We start from the raw sequence: 20366 nt of genomic DNA, 5'->3' as shown, positions 1-20366 counted from the left end.
GATTCGGCTATGAGTAACCAAATACGTTGGGTTCTTTTATTGATTTGTAGCTAGACTTAGCTTGCTTTTTTTTTCGCCCGTGATGCACACACACATGCATATGTATGTATGTGTAATATACAGGGTGTCCCAGCTATCATGCACCAAGATTTAAAAAAAGAGCAATGGCGTTACTCGAAGAAAACCTAGTGCACAATGTTTGCAGTACTGTGGAGAAGCGGACAGTAATTTTCTAGTTAATGTGAGTTAACTAATTAATTGTAAGTATTTACCTAACTCGAGAATTACTGTCCTAATCATTGAAGTGTCAATGAGAAACTTGTAGGTACCCACGAGGGGCATCTAACTGCGGTATTTTCACCGAAGAACTAATTGCCTACTCATTTATTCTCACTGATAGAGAAAACCCTCGAAATGTGAAAAATACCACGTGAAGGCGCTTCCGAGCGAATTGTAAAGTACCTACTTCTGCACGTATACGTGCAGAAGTATATAGTACTTTTACTGGTTTTATGCCTGAAGGGTTGGTCTACTTGTTCAGACGCCCGTTCGTGCAACATTGCTTTCTTCCTCACTTCAGCTCAGCAGACCTGCGATTATTCCTTTTAAAGCAATCCACACCAGTTATAGAAGAACCCGTCTTCAATGTTTCACCATAGTAACGCGTTAAAGTACAATAGCAGGCTACATGTCTGAGCAAATGATCCGTTGCAAATTCTCGTTAAATGTACCCTAAAGTACTTTCTTCTACATTTTTCATATCCTAAATGCTTTAAGAATGTAGTAAACGATCGCACTCATACTAAGAATAAGGGGTCACGAAGTACTCCAGCCAGAAATTACTGCTCTATTCCCATCAGATAACTTAGAAACTTGGTGAAAATAATTTTCTCTCTTTCCCGGTCTTGGCTTTCTTTGAGCGCGCTAATAACGTCATTACGGTGTGGTAGCGGCTGCACCAAATTTGTTTCAGTTACAGCAATAAACGCATTTGATAGCCACTTTTAAAAGTTGCCACAAAAGCGAAGCAGAAACTGAAGGCGCCTTGGCTGCGACGAGCACATCACCCAGTGCCGCTCCGGGCTGGCAATAGCTGTAGCTTCCCCACTACTTGCAGACGCGAAGAAAAGAGTGACGACGCTTATCAGTAGTGTTTCAGAGTCTCTTTAATGAAGTTTATATTTTTAAACATAGAATAACATATTGTAGAACTTATAAAAATGTGCGAGTCGCTGCTTGTGACCCGCCGCGGTGGCTCAGTGGCTAAGACGTTGCGCTGCTAAGCATGAGGTCGCGAGTTCGATTCCCAGCCGCGGCGGCCGCTTTTCTGATGGAGGCGAAACGCAAAAACGCCCGTGTGTACGAGATTTCGGCGCACGTTAAAGATCCCCAGGTGGTCAAAATTAATCCGGAGCCCTCCGTTACGGGGCGCCTCATCGCCTGCGTTGCGTAGGCGCGTTAAACCCTATAATCAATCAGTCGCTGCTTGTAAAAGCCGGCATTTACAAGTTTGGTCAATCTACACTCGTAGATGGTGATTGTACGGGGAAAATTTAGGGAATCGAAAAGGGTAAAACAGAGGAGCAGAAGACCCTTTTCTCACTCAGGTACTCCTGCCGGACCCGTAAGCCGGTGTTGTAGATGTAAAAGTGGAGGGCTTTGGCCGCCTTCTGGGACAGAGATGGTCGGGACCAATGTTCTCACAGTCTGCATCTTGAACAACTGATCGTTTAATCAGCCGAGTTAACGGAAAATCTGTCTTTTGAGGGTATATAAGGGACAACGGCAAAATACGGGTTCTACATTCTGTTGAGTTTCCCAAGCGTCTCAGCGAGCGCTGCTGGTCATATCCATAACGAATGAAAAGGCTTCGGTGATCGCCACTCCGAACGCCAGTATAACTAATTTACAAAAAAAAAAGAAGGAAGTCAACAGAATGAAGGAATAAAGGTAAAGGAAAGGCAGGAATGTCAACCAGGCTATGGCCTAGTTTGCTATCCTACACGTTGGAAAGTGGAACAATGGGAAAAAAATGAACAAAAAAGTGCTACGAGTTCTGCCGCGCCTCCGCCAGATGGCGCCACGGGTCCCGCGACCGAGAGAAGACACAGTGAAACATCGCCCTCGCGAGGGGCACGATCAAATGCAGAACATTTCCGGGGGCGCACGACGTTAAGTAGTTTGCGTTACGTTAATGTTGTTGCACTTGTGGCAACTGCTGACGAGAGAGCGCTCGTCAGCAGTAATTTGAATGAGTCAACGATATAAGGCGCGTGGGTAGCGTCCCATTCTGTGTCGGCTTTGTTGCGCAGTGGGTAGAGCACCATGTACATTGCATTCCGCCCGCAGGGTCGAGGGATCGAAACCGGGCGCCGGATAGTATTTTTTTTATATAGTAGGGAGGGGTGCGGTGCGGACTACGGACGTCAACGCGGGTGACATCGTGAGTTACTGAAATGCTCTGCATTTAAAAGAAAAAGATGGGGAAAGTAAGAACACGGCGTAAGGAGGTGTGCCCAGCGTAGACGATGAAGTTTAGTGACTTCATAGAGAGTAGTATTTTGTGCTACAGCTTTCTGTACAAGATTGTTGTTTTTAGAAGGCACAGGAGCGCTTCTGTCGCCTTGTGGGTAGATGACAGAGAAGGCCAGTAATCAGGATTTTCTACTCAGAAAAGGAAGCCACGGCTCATTCGCATAAAATTGATCTCTCACTGCTGCATTTACTTGTTAAAACTTTGTGTTTCACCTCTCACATGAATGATAATAAGCATGTAAAATCATTGTGTGCCTGTTCATGCGGGTTCTTGTTTGCGCAGGTGTTAGCACACTGAGAGTAGCGAAGGACGGTAGTCCCCTTCCTAGTGCAAGGCTCGTCTCGTACAAGGTCCATCCAGAGAAATTCAAGCCAGACAAGCGGCTGACGCACCTTTCCATGGCCTTCGGACAGTTCATCGACCATGACATCGCCTTTTCCCCTCCAAACACCCTGCCTCCGCTGGAGACCTTCTTGGGTGCGTACGTCATCCAGCAAGCCCTGCATTGCCCCTTCCCCCTCTCCCCTGAAAACCATTGTCTCTTTCACCTCGACGCTGCCGTGGACGATAAGAGTAGTTTGCTTCAATATGCATAAAATCGTTTTCGCGGACCCTCTGTGATAGTGCAAAGCCAATAATTTTATTATAAAAAGTCCGGCCACCTCCACTAACGTGAAACCTGGGGAGGGGCGAAGCATGCAGTGTATAAGTGTATTCTTCGTGCCCTGGCGTTTTTGCCAACGGAGATGAAACTGTTTGGGGGTAGAGGTATACAGCTTTGCTGTAAAAGTCTGTCTCCGAAGCACGACGCTCTCTAGTGCGAGGCGTAAATGAGTGTCCCAGTGTTTTTTGAGCACGCGTTACGTTCTCGCGCGAGGTTTTAGTACCGTGACTACATGAGACGACGATTGCGACAGCGACAGGAGACGCATACAGCCTCGGTCCCTCAGGTGCTTCGCCCCTAAAATTTCAACTAATTGTGCCCTATTGCGTAGCAACACCTGAAGCCAAACATACCTTGCTTGTTTAATGGAGGCCTCATTATAAGAAACTCCCCATGCAAAACAATGCTTCTATCATTTGTCTTAATTTATTCCACATTCATCAGAATCATTTGTCCATGCTGTCATGTAGCTTTTGCGTTGTATGTGGCATCAAAAGACGACAGCATACCGTTTTAGAGCTGCGGGGCTCTTCTTTCTCGATTGATCGCAGGAGTTGAGAACGGCTTCTCCAACGGCACAGAGAAGTTAGACATCGAGGTGCCCGAAGACGATCCATTTTACTCCAAGTTCGGACGAACGTCGCTCTTCTTCGAACGTTCCCTGCCTTGCTCCCACTGTGAACTCGGTAAGGTGTACCCATATTCCTATACAGACCGAAATCCTCCAAAGAGGTATAGCCATACATTACATAGCATTCTGAGCTGAATCGTGTTCGCTGAGATTTCTTTCCTGGCTGTGCTTTCCTACTAAAGCGCGACGACAGAATACGCAGTAACAATTTTTATGCGAAACCTGTGCAAATACGTTACTAGGAGCGGCGGGCCGCTAGGGTAACGCAAAAGGGGGGTCGGAGCAAAAGTTAAGAGTGCGTGCCGTCAGAAAATGATACAAATAAGCCCACGCTGCAACCAAGTCAAGTCAAGTCAAGTCAAGTCAAGCTTATTCGACATGGAAATACAGATATTACTAGGGACCATAATACAGATGTCAGGAGCGCGGACAAAAAGCCAACAGAAACGGGTTGACGGGGTCCGTGCACGCCCTCCTGTCTTCAGCACCGACTGCACCTGCGCCGAGCAGCGCCTCTGTTTTGCCTTGCGTAGCGATTGGAGTTTTTAAGTGCGAATGCACTTTATAAGCGACCCCAAACCATCCACCGCCGGCGTCGGCGTCCGCAGTGCTCCTCTATATTTAAAAAAGAAACAGCATCCGGAGCCAGGTTTCGATCCGAGGACTTTGCGGCCGCAGCGCGACGCTCTACCGACCAAGCCACGGACGCGACGCTGATATCAGTGTTAGAGTGACGCGCCTTATATCTTTAACGCATTCAAACTACGTCGTCAGCGGCGTGCGTTGGCGACTCAGCGGCGTTATAGCGGCTTGATAACTGCGTGGTGTACACGTGATACTACAAACCCGATGGAAGAGATGGAAGAGAAGGCGGCGAGGCGGTGGGCTGCGGGGGCCGAGCGCAAGCGCCGCAAGCGGGCCGACAACCGTGCATTCGCACTTTCACATTCTCCCCCTCGGGGAAATGCGGGGGAATTTTTGCAGCGCATCTGTTTAGGCCGACACAAATCCGTTCATCCGACACACAAAACCCCGAAGTCTCAAGAAAGAAATGTGGTTAGGGAGGTCCCTGGAATCAAACCCGGGACCTGTACGCCGTAAAACTGGCAACGAAACGACTGCCCCACCGCAAAGGCCCGATGGGTGCGGGTTGGCAGTGGCGGAAAACAATAATATGTGCAGCCAATTGGAAGAAAAAGAAAACGCTTACCATGGTGCAAATTGAACCTGGGTCCCCCACGTTACAAACTTGGGGTAACCGCGTTCAACCACGCAAATTTATGCCTTAATTATGTGTCACGTTCATGGCGTGCGCTGCTCCTCCAGGTGGACTCAGTGGAATGGCTGAAGACTTCTTTAAATTTTAAAAGCCCTGTGACGCTCGGTTATGGCTTAGTGTTTTTCCAAAAAATGCCCTCGGGTACATACGCACAGACCGTTTTGACACGAGTGAACCTTGCCTTGAAAGAAGCAGTTTTGAAAGAGCTTTCCGTGTGTATATTTAATCGTGGCGCGGTAGCATTGAAGGCTGCACTTAGAAGTACTGACTTTTCGAACAACAAAAGGAACGGATCAAAATTTCGTTCAAATCATCTCAAAGACACGCGCATTCTTGGCGTTAAAATATCATAAAACAGGGTTGCTTTAAGCTCAACTCTCTATCCTCCTGGTTTATCACATACTGTTAAGGACCGTCACATGATACGAAACGTTGACAGTAGATTGGCAGCCCATTCTTTCAATTGATAATGCGAAGTTGTATAGCTGCTGTGCTAAAGCTGTCAGTAAAGCTCACGCAGCGTGGAGAGACTTCAGCTTCCACACTAGATGCTTGTGCGATCATGGGGGGATTTTTTTTTTTTTTTTCATGTTCCATAACGAGTTGGATCATGAGCCCGACGTAGCCTTCAAAAGTCCTCGACAGGAAAGGATGAACAAAAATGGCTGCGGCTTTGCTCAGCTAACCCTGGATATGCAAAGCAAAAGCTTAGCTTAGTCTTTTTAAGTCTTGGCTTCACTTGGTTAACCTTGATTTAGCTGTAATTACTACACTATTCGTCCAAAGCCTGCCTTTGCCTGCGGTTGTGGTCCCGCTACGGGCTTTTTCCGACCCAAACGGGTCGCGCTTCCTCACTCTCCGACCCTAGCTTCGCGCACTTGGCATTTCGGACCCTCTCCAGTGAAGTAAGCCGTTCGCCGCGCGATACACCGTGGCCAGGGGTGGACAGAAGCCGCTTTCCGACGATGGCTCAAAGCCTCTGGCCTCGGCGCAACGCTCAGAGCAGAGAAAACGGCCCGCGTCGCTGTCATTCATAGCCAAGCTCGCATGCATGCGGTGATTCGCGTGGTCAGGCGGTGACTCAGCTGCGGACAGCGCATGCGCCAAGCCGGCAGCAGCAGCGGCGGCGACGGCGGCCAGCGAACGCGGTTGTCGGCGGATCTCGGCCCGAAGAGCCACGTCATGCGTTGCCATCAGCTGCGGTCAAATGAAGGTCAAATCCTCCGCGACGGCGAAACCGCTCGACGAGATTGGAAAATCTTTGCTTTAGAAGCATTAACAGTGCCTCTAACAGCTCTTCGGTAAAACAAGCCTGCTGAATCACGTTTCAGACCGTCACCTCAGATCGTTGTAGATATTCTGTGTGGGAAAGGTAGTATAAGATGGCAATAAGAAAATAAAGTTTCAGCGATGTTCTTCTTGACTGTATTCGCTCGTTCTCTTTAAAGGGCTGTGAAGAGCTTTTCAACAAAATTTTGTAGGGGGAATTATTTTATGGTTTTCTTGACGCTGAATTCGAAAAAAAAAAGATATTTTATATGCAAAAAAAATTTCATCATCTTCCCGTGGGGGAACCCGAAGTAGTATACGAAGCAACCATGGGGTCGACAGAAGTTCCCATTAGTTTTCAGTTCGATCGCGGCGTTGCGGGAGGAGAATGAGGAGAGCGGAGCGCGGGCGCGCGTCATTTATACCGCGGAGCTATAGTGGCGCCCCTAGCGGAGTATGCAGCGGCTACCGTCGCGTCTCTAACCCTAAGCTACTTCGCATTATCGCGCGTGGAGCCGCAGATGTTGCCATTCGTTGCACAATCCCGGAGAGGAGAGTAGCTTCAGATAAGAGAGGAGGAATGCCGGAGAGGAGAGGAGCGTCGGAGAGGAGAGGAGGAATGCCTCGCATACTACTCAGGGTTCCCCTACGGGAAGATGACGACGGTGCTTGAACGCGAAGCTATCTCGTGATGAATTCTTTGGTTGACCAATCCCTAGGGGCAGCCTTCCACAATCATCATCAGCGGTGCCTGGCCAGGCATGCGCAGTGGGTTGTGGTACTCAGGGTTCCCCTACGGGAAGATGACGACGGTGGTTGAACGCGAAGCTATCCCGTGATGGATTCTTTGATTGGCCAATCCCTAGGGGCATCTTGCCACTATCATCATCAGCGGTGCCTGGCGAGGCATACGCAGTGGGGGTGTGGACGCCGCACAACGGCGCCCACACAACGGCGGAGGGAACAGACTCGACCATAAGATGCTTCGCATCTAAAACACCCAAACCATCCAAAACCATTCGCTCGCAAATTCATCCTTCCGGCACCCTATTTGTCCGCACGCACCACCCACGCTCACAAAGTTAACCCAATAAACAAATATCAGAACTCACCCCTTGTATTGGCAATCAATGAATGGAATTCTTTGCTATCAGACACCTTTTCTTTTCAAACCGCACTCCTCGCATTTTTAGCCGCTCGAAATACTCTAACTTGTCATATCATGCTCATCTTTTCTAGGCTGCAATTGTGTGTTCCTGCTTTTAAAATACCAGACTCTCTGTTAACGCTGTATTTTGCATTTGATTTGTGTACTTCTCGTGCTATTATGGTATTTCAATGTCACTTTTATTTCTGTTGATTCTTTTCTTCTGCATTACTGTAAGCTTCGTCGGTTTTCAACTCACCCCCCCCCCCCTATGTAATGCCCACTTGGGCCCTTAGGGTACCCAAATAAATAAATAAATAAATAAAATAAATAAATAAATAAATAAATAAATAAATAAATAAATAAATAAATAAATAAATAAATAAATAAAACGAGCCGTGCCCGGGGGCGCGGTCGGAGTCCTGGCTGCCTTTCACGATTGGCCGGCGGCAGATGACGTCATATTCGGAAGTGCCGGCGCTGCGGTGACCGCTCGGCTTGATGAGCTCATTCTGTTTTCGTTCAGATACGGGCCAGAAAGTCCTCTGGTGAATGTAAGACTCATACAACCTTTACTTAGAATAGGAGAGCCCGAGGGAAGTATAAACGCAACAAGTTCGCTCGCGGCGAGATTTCGAAAGGGTTCTCCCCCAATGGCTCATAGCCGCCGACTTCAGTTTCTCGAATGCAGGGAAGTTGTGCAGATATTGCTTCGCCGCTTTCACACCAGCGCCAGTCGCAATTCCAAGCACAATTTTTCGACACACCATCATACTTTTCTTCGCATGTGCAACTTTGTTTTTACTTTCGGGCAGGCGGTAACAAGCTCTGTGCAGCGGCCTGCGATGCGCGAAGCGGCGCGCGCGCCGCCGCCGGTCGCCGCGTCGCGCGGAGGTGCTGCCGTGCTGGTGCCGGATTGCTGCGCTGCCGGTCAGCGGAACGTGGCATTGCTGCACATACACAGTTTTAGAAGAGGGGAACCGAACGTTAGGGGCCCCCAAAAAGCTACCTAAACGCAGGGGTACCCAAACGCAGCACGCTGGTCCGCGACGAACTTTAGAAGAACGTTTTCCCCGCAACAGCTCCAACCGGCTTGGGTTGCACGGATCGCCTCGGATGTTGGGAACTTTAAACTTGGCACCCAGGCAGGTATTTGGTCGCTGCTATCTCTACAGTTGCGCTCAACACAATTTTTCAACACACTATCATCCCCTTTCTCGCATGAACTTTATTTTCACGTTGATAATCATTCTAGCGATCGGTGCTGTGTTCATTCTTGCGCGCAGGTAGGGCCATCCGTCGCCCTCTCGCCGCATCTCGTGCTCTGGCAGGCGCATTTTCTGCCATCGACGAGCCTCCGCGGCTCGTCGGCGTTTCGCATCGCAGTACAAATTCGATCCCCTCTTTCCAAATCACCTCGGATGAAAATTCCAAGCACAAGCTTTCACCGCGCTGTCATCCACTCTCTTGCACGTTTACTTGCTTTTCGCGACTGCCTTGATTCTGGACAGCAGCGAAGAGCGGTCGCTGCCGCGTCATGCGCGGTTCGATTCGCTCGTGGCCCGGGGGCCGTACGGGCATGCACGACCGTCGACCGGCGAGTGTACGGAGGAAGGAAGGAAGGAAGGAAGACGTTTTTTCGTCCATCGGGATCAGGTATTGGGGGTGGAGGAGGCCCACAGGGCCGTCGCGACCGCCAGGGCCCGGGAGGTGGTCAGGACTTGGCCAGACTCCCCCGGGTCACGCAACATCTGCTCCCAGTGGTAAGGGGAGGGAACAGGGGGGGGGGGGGGGTACAGGGGTACGGGACTGCGGGGAATTCGCAGAGGGAATGGTAGTGAGTGTCGAGTGCCCCGCAGACTGGACAGGTAGGGTCAGTAAAGAGGTGTGGATGACTGTGTAGCGCTTCCGCGTCCGCGCGCAGAAACGCTTCGTACTTTTCAGCTTGTTTGTTGATTTCTCCTTAAAATCTATCGACTTAGCTAAACTGATAGCCAACAATGTTGATCGGGAAAACGAGCAAGAAGTTCGGGAAACCACGAGCGTTGCGGTCCACAAATTTTCTTATTCCCCCCAAAAATGGATCAGGAACTTCGGGCACCTCAGTATTTGTTTGAGCCTGTCGCTTCGCGTATGAAACACTCCTGCCGGCCTCGCGACTACCCGAGCCATGGGCACTGGGGTAGGAAATCTCTGGTATCTAGGAGTCGCTTTAGGAAATTTCTAGAAACACAGTAGCATTACGTTTAAAAATCGAGCAGAAGCACCTGTAGACAATAAAGATTACTGAAGTACAGATTACACGCCTGTTTAATTCGGAACCTCACCCACAAAATTGGGACACAGCGAAGCGGCGGCGTACGTCGCTGGCAGTCTTCCGAATATGACGCTACTTCCAGTCGCTGACTCTCGGTTGCTCGCTTTTTCGGCGATGCTGGAGGGTCAACTTTATCGACAAATACCGCTGTCCCCAACCTAAAAATGCCGAAAAAAAGTTTAGTCATAAACTGACCAATGTAATAATTGTAAAAAAAAAAAGACTGTTACCCGATTTTAAAGGGACACTGAAGTGATATGTAAACATTGCGGGATTACTAGCGCAAATTGTTGTCCGGAGTCCCCAGGCCATGTTTCGACCACTCTAGGCGCGTTTACGCGATTTTATTTAGTAGAAAAACTAATTCGAAAACGCTGTCCTCCTCTCTTTACGCTCGCCCATTTTCTGCGGCGTTTTCGTGTGACGTCAGGAGGGGATGAGCTGGCAATAGACCTTTCCGGATAGGGTGCCTTGATGCTCGCGCGCTCCGCTGAGGGTGAGGACAGCCGCGTCGTCTGCTACGGCATCCGCCATTACGCCTCCCGCCGCAGCTGGGTAGCATGCGAAGCGCGCGACCATTTGCGGGCACGATACGTTCAGGAACAAGCGCACGTTCGCAAGCTTTTCTATTTTGCGAAGCTTAGCCAGCACTTAGTGCTGTTGTTGCCTAAATGCTTATAAAAGAAACGAAGTATGCCTCGTAAGCTAATGGCCTGTGCCTGTGTTAGGCGTCAGTGGTTGACGTAGACTTCGATGTATTAAAAACGAATCTTCTTCCTTAGGCGGGAAACAACAGACATTCGAGAAGTATAAACCTTTACCTATTTTCTTTGTAAAAACGTTGATCCAAACACGCTACCCATCGTTTAATGCACTTATATACGTGCTGCCAGCAACCGTACATGTACCTCAGCGTAAAAAATTCAGTATTGTCGAGCTAGCTAGTGTTTACAATGTTTAGAAACAATTTATTAATTTTCCAAAACTGGCATCATTGCATTGCACGCAGAAGAAGCAGCCCCGCCCCCCCCCCCCCCCCCCCTTCACCCAAGGAATAAGGTGCTGAGCGGCAGTACTGTGTAAATATGCTGGTAAGATGAAATGTGAACTACTTTATTAGTATTCTTGCTGAAATGATTAAAATATTTAATTTTTTTGCGGTATATAAACACCTGTTTTTCCCTTGTTATTATCTGACATTGATACCCATCCCCCGCCTCACCATTTACAGAAGATACTTTACGGGCATACCTGAACACATCACATCCATACTGTCGCTCTACTTTTACGGAACAAAACCCGAAAATTTCAGTGAACATGCGATTTATTCCTGTACACAAATGCTGCGCCTACAGAAGCGATTTCACTAATAAAATCCTACATGGAGAACTTGCTGAGGACTGTTGCTATCTCGCTGTTATCTTCATGACTGCATTCGGTTTCAGCCTTTCCCAACCATCCCGCAGTTTCATTCATAGCAGCTTGGTTCAAAGTAAGCCTGCAAAAGAAATTACCATTGGATTTCAGAAGACTGGCAAAATAACGATGAATGTACGTCCTTGTCATTTAACCAAAACCTCATTTAAGCACGCTGTATGATCCCCGGCAAGAACGAGCTGTGTGTGTGACAGATAGATAGATTTATTAATTGGAGAGGTTAGCTCCACGCGAAAATTTTAATAATCTGATTTCAAGTGCGTTTTCCCGTGAGCTGTTTCAATGAGCGTGAAATGGACCTTGCCTGCTGTTGGGGTAATGCTTTAAACCTTTGAACTAAAAATTTATGCAAATAAAAACAATCAGCTGACGAAGAATCAGGTTTGTGGGGCGAGGTTTTATAAAGGGCGTTCCTTGCCTGCTGTTAGGGTAATACGTTAAACCTTTGCACTGAAAATGTTTGCTAATAAAAAACAATCAGCTGACGAAAGATAAGGTCGTTGGGGCGATAGTTTATAGCAGGCATTGAAGTTCTATGAAAAGTTTGTAGCCAAGTCGTGATTTCCTACTAGGGCAGAATTTAATTATCTTGTAAGAATGACACAACACTGCACAATAGGCCTGGGCTTGTTTTTACTTGTCATTTAAAAAGCACTGCTTCACAAGAACAAAGACGGCGGTAACCGGCCCGGCATCGTAACGCTGAACATTTTTCGCAGTAACAGGGTAACTTTTGTGTCCAAACGTTCTCATTTCGGAAGACGCATGCAAGCTTCGATGAAGTTGTGGAAAGCGTGCACGATTAAATATAAATTCTGAACCCAGGGTGAAACTTTCCCACGCAACGACACTACTCTGAAACCCTCGGTAGTACTTTAGAATGTATCAGAATACTCGGGGCCCGTTAAGCTGCGCCAAATATTGCCCACACGGGGGCGTTTGTATTCAAGAAAATAAAAAAAATAGTGGTATGCTAAATATTTCTGGCAGATGAAATAGCTTCGCGCTCAAAAAAATAAATGTTAACTTACGATACAAATAGATGAGGCTTTGGTGAAATGCCGCTTGTCGCGCTTGATTTTCGCTGCCCAAAGAAGCCTTCTTTTCGATCTCCTGGGCAAGTGCTAGAGTTTTCAGCCATTCCTAGAATAATTTTTGCCCTGCGGCCCGCAGCACAAGGGCATGGGGATGGAAACGATCGCATAAAACATGCGGGGAACGGGCATCGAGCGAGCAACAACATGCACACCAAGCGCCAGGGCCCGGCCGGAGGAGTCAAAATGGCGGCCACGCTGCCGCCAAGGCCGCTGAGGCGGCACCTGCCCTTTCAAAAGCTGACACCACTCTAAGCGGGGGCGCGCGCATCGAGGCACTCTATGGAAAGGCTGCGCCACGGCTGCGCTACTGCACGGCTCCCCGGCTTAGAGGCACTGTACCCCGGCCGACAGAGTCAGTCGGCCCAGCGTTTCGTCCGCCGGCCGCCGGCGGGTCGTCGCAATCAAGGAGGTTAAAAAAAATTGCTTGGTCGCAATTCGTTCGCTTAGTTGAAACGAAGCCAGGACACGTTTGTGAATGGAAGAATGTGCCTTTCTTTACTTGGTTTGTTTGTACACTGTATCTAGCTCCAAGTTAAGGTCGCTTCACACAAGCGCTGCACATGCGACGCTTCGCTGACTGGTACGCCAGTAGGAAAATATAAGGCCTCTTGAAGGCGGGAGAAGAGTCAGCGAAGTCAATATAGGTACTAAGCAAATAAAATCAACTGATATTTTTACCGTACAGCGTAAAACTAGGGCGCGGGAAGCACTTTTTTGCGCTGGGCGAACAAGCACAGCGGTCAGCAGCACGACTACGCATCTGCGAACGCTTTTCCGTCTACGAAATGCAATTGCTAGACGTGAGCTACTGTGGAAACTCGGGCGACGCTTACTGCACGATCGCAGTACAACAAATAGTCACCTAAGCGGCTTGAAATGCCAAAACTAAATAAAAGTGTAAACCGGTTATACAATATATACCTTATATTAGCAAATCTTTCCTTCCCCGCTCCGTGGCCTAGCAGTCTGGGGCGCTAAGAATTCACCCCAAATGTTTTGCGAGTCACGAGTTCGAATCCCCGCGGGTACGTGCTTTTTTTTTTTTTGTAAGTTAACTTTCTTGTTTTCCGCCGATGTTTTCTATATTGGGTTCACCTTTTTTGGGGCCGCAACGTTCATGGCTACACGAACTAGTTCACAAAACGCGCGCAGGCTGGCACTGGCGCGCTAGCGAGTTCTCGTTGGCGTGCTGTTGCCATAAGCACCGACTGCTTGCAGGCAGTGGGCACAGGCCAGAATGAACAGACCCTTGGCCTGGTGCGAACACGCTTTTTACGATACAGGCATGAGGGAGGCAAGCTCCAAATATGGGGGAAAAGCGCATGACATTTGGGCGTCTGCGGGTACGCGGAGGGCGTTCATGCACTGCGTAGGTCTCGGCTAGTGAATGCTACGACTACAAGCCGTCCTGGGAGGCTTATCTTGTGCATTTTACAGCCGACAACATGGCAGAAGCGCGGTACGATGATTACTGAGATATTGAGAATGCCCATCCAACAAAGCCATTGGTTATGCTTTACAGAACCGAAACCGAAACCGAAACTTGTGTGATTGCTAACCTTGGGCATCGTCCAATCACGGCGCCCCTCCTCTCAACGTCACAGCCTTAGTTGGTGCGGCCGCCGCAAACCACGCATGGTAGTTTTTCTTCTTTCGCGCTTTGTAAAATAATTACCGATTTGTCAACCGGATAAACGATGAAAAGTGTGCTAATTTGAGCCAGTCTACGCAGTGCAAGCAAAAACGGGAGCTTGACAAATTCACTTCAGTGTCCCTTTAAAAGCACTTCAATAGCCCTTTAAGCTTAATGTCTTTCGCTATTATACCGCAGACTGAGTAGTATGTCCATAATACGCTGCCGTGATGTTTGGTTGGATCGAATGGTTGGTCGGCCCGATCTCTCCTAATCCACCACTGACAGCTGCGCTGCAAAATTATTTCCATTTCGGTTTTCACAACACCGGGTTGGCACTTAAATAATTAGCTTTACCACACAACCCTTACCCACGCAAGTAGTTAGGCTTAGTGTTCTACCCTTGAATGTAGAGCAAACGGATCTGCAGCCGTTTCCAAGTGCTAAGAGATTGAGCCAAGCACGTACGTTGATTTATATCAGCCCGACATACTCATAAAAAGGAGACAATTGTAAACACCTGCTTCTTCGCACTAGTTTTGTGTTTTCCGGAAGTTATGTGACATGTTCAGGATTCGCGCATTTAGACAATGTTGCCTGAACACCTTTTAGGTTTTACGGCTTCAAAGTACTGTACTTATTGCAGCAAAAGCATCTCAGATTCTTTAGAGTACTTACAAGAACAGTGGTTTCAGATTTTGTGTCCGATTAATGGTTTTATTAAAAATTCAATGAATCCTCCTTTGACAGGTCCGAGGCAGCAAATGAACTCGCGGACATCGTTCATTGACGCTTCGCAAATTTACGGCATCAAAAAACAAATCACGGACACACTCAGGGAATTCTCCACTGGTACGTTTCTAAAGACTGCTTAGTACCGCGCTTTACAGTTGGTTACTTTACTTTTGTAGGCGCACTAGCACAATAGCTCAAGTGATCTACTGTTGTACGTTCAGTCACTCGTACGAAACAAAACAGCGGTTGTCCCCAACACAATGGCGCAAAAAAGGGGAGGTATGGAGGGCAAAGGCGCGTGTGCATGACATTATGCCGTGCTTAAACAGACAGTTTTGGAGATTTACACTACTTTGCGTATACACATAGTAATGTAAATCTACTACTGTACGCATAGTGTAGTGTAGTGTAAATCTACTAATGTACGCATAGTGGTTTAAACATACGACGCCTGATAACTGTCGTTGCTTACATAGGTAAAAAGGTGCATTCCCCTTCAACATTGGGACCGTTTTACAGCGGGGCTGTTTGAGCTATCTTCCGTCCGTGCGGATCGTTAACAGAAAATTCCGTTCGGCGAAGTGGAGAGGGGAAAATGCTAGGGCAGAGAGAGAGAGAGAGAGAGAGAGAGAGAGAGAGAGAGAGAGAGAGAGAGAGAGAGAGAGAGAGAGAGAGAGAGAGAAGCAAACGGAAAGGCCTAGAGGTTATCCAGGCATAGAGTCCGGATCGCTACTCGGCACTGGGGAACGGGTGTGCAGGGGGCAGGGGCAGGGGATGAAAGAGAGGGCAGGCAAAAAAGAGGGCAAAGGAGCAGGGCCGCGCACACACTTTAGTCCCAATGTGGGCACTATAGTCTTTCGGCTAAGCCTGTGTCCTTCATAAAACGCAAAAGGGCTTTTGTTGCCTTCTGCGGAGTCGATTGTAGGGGTCGGTGTCCTAAAATAGTCTCTAGTGTGAACGGTTGATTGTCCAATCAGTTGGCCAAGAAGTGTTAGGGAAAGTGACGAGGAGGCAAGGAGCTCGCGAGCAGGTTTTGGGAGTGCCCGCTTCAAGGAAAAAAAAAAACGTTTTACGCTGTCCGTATCGAACCTGGTGCCTCGCATTATAAAAGCGGCGCCTATCAGAATTCCCTATCATCACATTCGGAGCGCATAGCATTTCTTTGGGTTCGTTGAGCGGGCGCTGGCTTTGGACATTGGCAGTCTGGATTTCGGACTTCAAGAGGGTAGATTCTGGACCTTGATTTAACTCAGTTAGCACAAAGGAAACTTCCCTTTTTTTAATATCCTTCTCTTAAGAAAAGGGCAGACTAAAGAAAAGTTCAGTTAAAGGTAGTGCAGGTCACCAGCTCCATTTTGTCCCCTCAGTCTTCGCATCTCAATTGCGAAGGTGCATGGTCAGATTTACCTATTTGCCCTGCTATATTTATATGCAGTGATGGCTACCCGCATTCCCTCCATAATTCCATACGCGTTCTTGCACCCTCCCGAATGTTCCAACATTCATGGATAGCACGTTCCTACTGGCTCTGTAAACAATTATTGATAAAAGTGCCGTTAAAACCCAATACAAATAACCCGACATTACCTCTGGCGTGCTCTAAGCAGCCCTCGCTCGCCCGCCCGAGAGAAAGCGTACAACCAGGGAACTTAAATAGGATGATTGCGCCTAGATAATTCAATTAAATTGTTATCACTCTAACAAAACCGACTCAGTTCAAATACTTTCACTCCTTGGTTGCTTCCATTCTTTTCATGAATATTCGAGTTTCCTCTAGTTTGAAATATGCTATGGAAATTTTATCCTCGCAAGAGCGGGCGGAACGGCCCACCTACTTTTGACAAATACTAGGCATTATGCTTTATCATCAGCTCTTAAAAGGATTCGTTGCAATTTTTAAGGGCGCAATTTTACGTTTTAGTGACAACTTGTGAATTAGCCGGGGAAAGAATCCTGAGCGAGCTACACCCTACCTACACTGATCATATGGTAAAAAACAATTATCTGTGACTCCCTGAACAAAGCTGACCTCTCATCGCACAGGCATCCTGAAGGAAGAGACAGTGGGAGGCTCCGTTCTGATGCCCCCGAGCCTTGACCCCAACAACGACACCTGCAGCAGCCCCGACGAAGGCAAGATCTGCTTTAGATCAGGTGAGCACGACAACAACCGAAGTGAACGCGTTCGTGGGAGTATATATACTACCATCGGCACGCCCAGAACATTCTTGCAGAGGATTCGGAAGATGCTTCATGAGAAACGAAAGAATGGGAGCAATTGCAGATTGAACAATTCTCGATCTTGGTAGCACGCACTGTGGCGCATATGTCTTCAGAAAAGAGACTTGCTTGCTTCAGGTGCACGCGTTGCGCAAACTAAGGTCGTATTCCATGACGAGACAATCGGCTTGTGACAATACGGGACTCGATGGTAAGCCAGCTACCATTTTTGGTCTTGCAGCCTCATCTAATACTTATAATTGCAGCCTCCTAATTGCAGCCTCATAATTACTCTTGTATTTACTGTTTATATGTACTTTGTTACAGTGGTATTTGCTGCGCTATCAAATCTATTACTTCATTACGGTTTTATTTACTGCTTGCGTTTGCTTTAGTACTGCTGAATATACTGCCTTATTTACTATAGTACTCCGTTACTACTGTAACTGCTACTTTGACCCTTGCTTCTCCCGTGTCCGCTGTATAGCGCTAATCACCAGCGTTTACCCCCGCCGCCCGCAGGAGACTTCAGAGTCAACCAGAACGTGGGATTAGTGGTGTTGCACACGCTCTTCCTGAGGGAGCACAACCGAATCGCCCGAAAGCTGTCCGCCATCAACCCACACTGGGATGACGAGCGCACCTTTCAAGTAACCAAGTGGGTGCCTAACTCATCCGAGCTGTGTACCTGAAATCAGTATCTTTTTTTTACGATACCTTCCATTTGATCTGGCACGACCTGCGGACACGGATCACGCGAACAAACTGCAAGTTATTCTGTCGCTTCAAAACTGTAGTATTGATGCGGAAGGAGAGATTAAGAGCAGGTTATAAAAATAGAGGTGTGACAGGAAACTTCCGCTTCAGGAATTTCTAAATACTCCATGATACACCAAAATAACATTGCTGTCCGTGTTGTGGCAACTGTCGTGCCGACTCGCAAAAAGACTTCTCGCAACCAAGAGTGGAACACGCCTGCGCGCCCGCACACGCACGCCCACAAACCCGCACACTCACGCACAAACGCATGCAAGCACGCACACACACACGCACACACACTGTGTGCGTGTATTCCGGAGAATAACTATGTCACTGTAATTTGAACTGGTATTCCTTACCAAACACGTTCCTTAACCAGATTCTCGTCTCTTCGCAACTCTCACGCGCGGTGTCGAACAGCCCTCAAGTCGCACCTAACTGCCTCCCGCCCCTCTCGCCCAGGAGGATCGTGGAGTCCCGGTACCAGAACGTCGTCTTCAACGAGTGGCTTCCCGAGGTCATTGGACCCGATGCCACGAAGAGATACGGGCTCCATCCGCGTAGCTCCGGTTACACGAAGTACAATCCCCACGTGGACCCAACCATGGTCAACGAGTTTGCGGCGGCTGCCTTCCGATTCAGTCATTCCGACATCCACGGACACTTCAAACTGTGAGCAATCCTGGTCATAGATGGTCACGAATGCGGATGAACGGAAATTCGCAGCAACAAAAATTGTCATGACAATACGTGAGGGTCATACACGTACCGAGAGGCACACTAGGATAATGATGAGTAAAAGACTGCGTATCGGCCATGGTATTGGCCACCATCTGAGTGAGCTCCACAGCTTGTAGCTAACTCTAACTGAGGCGGGCCCCGCTATCGACACGTAAGTCAAACTAGTAGGTAGTTCCTAATGCGCGAGCATCACTCGCGCGTTAGTTTGCTCAGTTGGCAAAAGAAGCACCGCCCCTCATCCCCGACCTGTTTAAACAACTCCCGTTGGCTTGGCATAGCCAGAAGCTGTGACCAAATTACGAATGGATGCACGTAACCCAAAACCCGATATCAAAATTCTCCCCCTGGGGGCGAAGTCGTAGCAGAATACCCACAAGGCCGACAGTCAGTGTCTCGACCTTGTGCGTGGACCATGGGCCAGTACGTGAGACAGAAGCGCTGCGCAGCAGAACGCGAAACTACAAGTCGCACCAGACAGCAACGCATAGCCTAACACTTCAAGTGTCAGTCACAAGTGCTTGGCAATTTGCTCAAACAATTTTCCTTTTTGCATTGCCCTGAGATTGTTCTTCGCTGATTTCATGCACTTCACCAATTTGTAGAGCGTGGAAAGCTCTCAAATCGCACAGTGCGTTGACTTCCTTTTTCTTCGCTTTATTACATCATTTACGCATCTAAATTAGCAACGGCTTCCTTTGGAGCCTTCCGGAAAGCGTTGTGCCAGAACAACGACCAGTCTGGGTCACAAGCTCTTCCGAAAGAGAGAGAGAGAGAGAGAGAGAGAGAGAGAGAGAGAGAGAGAGAGAGAGAGAGAGAGAGAGAGAGAGAGAGAGAGAGAGAGAGAGAGAGAGAGAGAGAGAGAGAGAGAGAGAGAGAGCAGGATCTTTATTCAAGAAGCAGAGAGGTTTGGCGGCGTTTGATGTCGCCTACAACTTGTCTGCTGAAGACTGAGGATTGAGGAAGAAAAGACCGAAGAAAGAACTTGGCAAGAAAAAAAGAACTGCCTTAGACTTTGCCCGATGATGGACTTTCACGCATTTGTGCTTTGTTCGGATCTTGTGCTACGTAATTTACAATATCGAGCCCCCGTTGAGAGAACTCCAGACTTAGAGGTGCACATTTGACCCTTCCCGAGCGCGGCCTCAACCACCACACCGTGTGCCCCTTGCGGATGCTTTTGGAGCCCGGTGGCCTGTCTTATATAAATAGGCAAGTCCGGTCTTGCGCGGGTTGCTTGAGTGGGTCCTCCCCCGAACAAAGTGGCAAGCCTGTGCGAATTCCTGACTGCATTGCGATCACCACGAACTGCCCATTAACTGCAGATTCCAAGAACTGGCCCAGTTATTAATTCTACTAAGAACGACTGGCACTTGTTTAACTTCTCTTACCCTCCTTCCCCATTCCTTTCATCCATCGTGACCAATGGCCGTCCCTTTCTAATAAAAGTTCTCTCTCGCACTCTCTCTCTCGTTTCGCAAAGGGTGATTGCGGCTAGTCAAGAAGTGCCGTCCTATAAAGAGTATGCCCTCTACCGTTCGGTCAAGACGCAGATTTTTGAGGATTTCTACGATTACTTGTATACGTCGACGCTTTCTCGATTTGAATATTGATGAGCCCATCAAAGCGAAGCGTTTTGCGACAGTTGTAACTTTATTTTTTTTAGAGAAATTGCCCTACGGCATAAGAAAAAGTTTTCAAACGTTTTGCGCAAACATTCAAGAGGTGACCGTCGCTGGCCCCCTATCGCCAACGGTTAAGGATGCGGCCCTGTTCATTGGAGGTGTTGCATTCCGGCGTTCCTAAGACCTGGGCAAGATCCCAACAGGTGTTCAACGTCAGCTCCTGACGCAGGAAGCACACAAAAGGGGCAGGTGTCCGCAAAAGGGGCGTGAGAGCGGGCA

The 20366-nt window shown here is 48.3% G+C and overlaps 1 protein-coding gene across 1 annotated transcript in view; it reads left to right on the top strand.

Moving 5' to 3' along the window:
- LOC144160115 (peroxidase-like) overlaps positions 1 to 20366 on the top strand; it is a 38583-nt gene that overhangs the window by 406 nt on the left and 17811 nt on the right. Inside the window, exons 2-6 of the mRNA XM_077691721.1 lie at positions 2819 to 3013; positions 3752 to 3886; positions 16789 to 16899; positions 17488 to 17623; positions 18187 to 18396. Of these exons, the coding sequence (XP_077547847.1) occupies positions 2819 to 3013; positions 3752 to 3886; positions 16789 to 16899; positions 17488 to 17623; positions 18187 to 18396 (787 nt within the window). The remainder of the gene's footprint in view (positions 1 to 2818; positions 3014 to 3751; positions 3887 to 16788; positions 16900 to 17487; positions 17624 to 18186; positions 18397 to 20366) is intronic.

The sequence above is a fragment of the Haemaphysalis longicornis genome, unplaced genomic scaffold (assembly GCF_048455015.1).
Source record: "Haemaphysalis longicornis isolate Haplotype H1 unplaced genomic scaffold, Haemaphysalis longicornis Haplotype H1 scaffold_10, whole genome shotgun sequence".
NCBI classification, from domain to species: domain Eukaryota; kingdom Metazoa; phylum Arthropoda; class Arachnida; order Ixodida; family Ixodidae; genus Haemaphysalis; species Haemaphysalis longicornis.
This window is presented reverse-complemented; position numbering and strand designations above follow the sequence as displayed.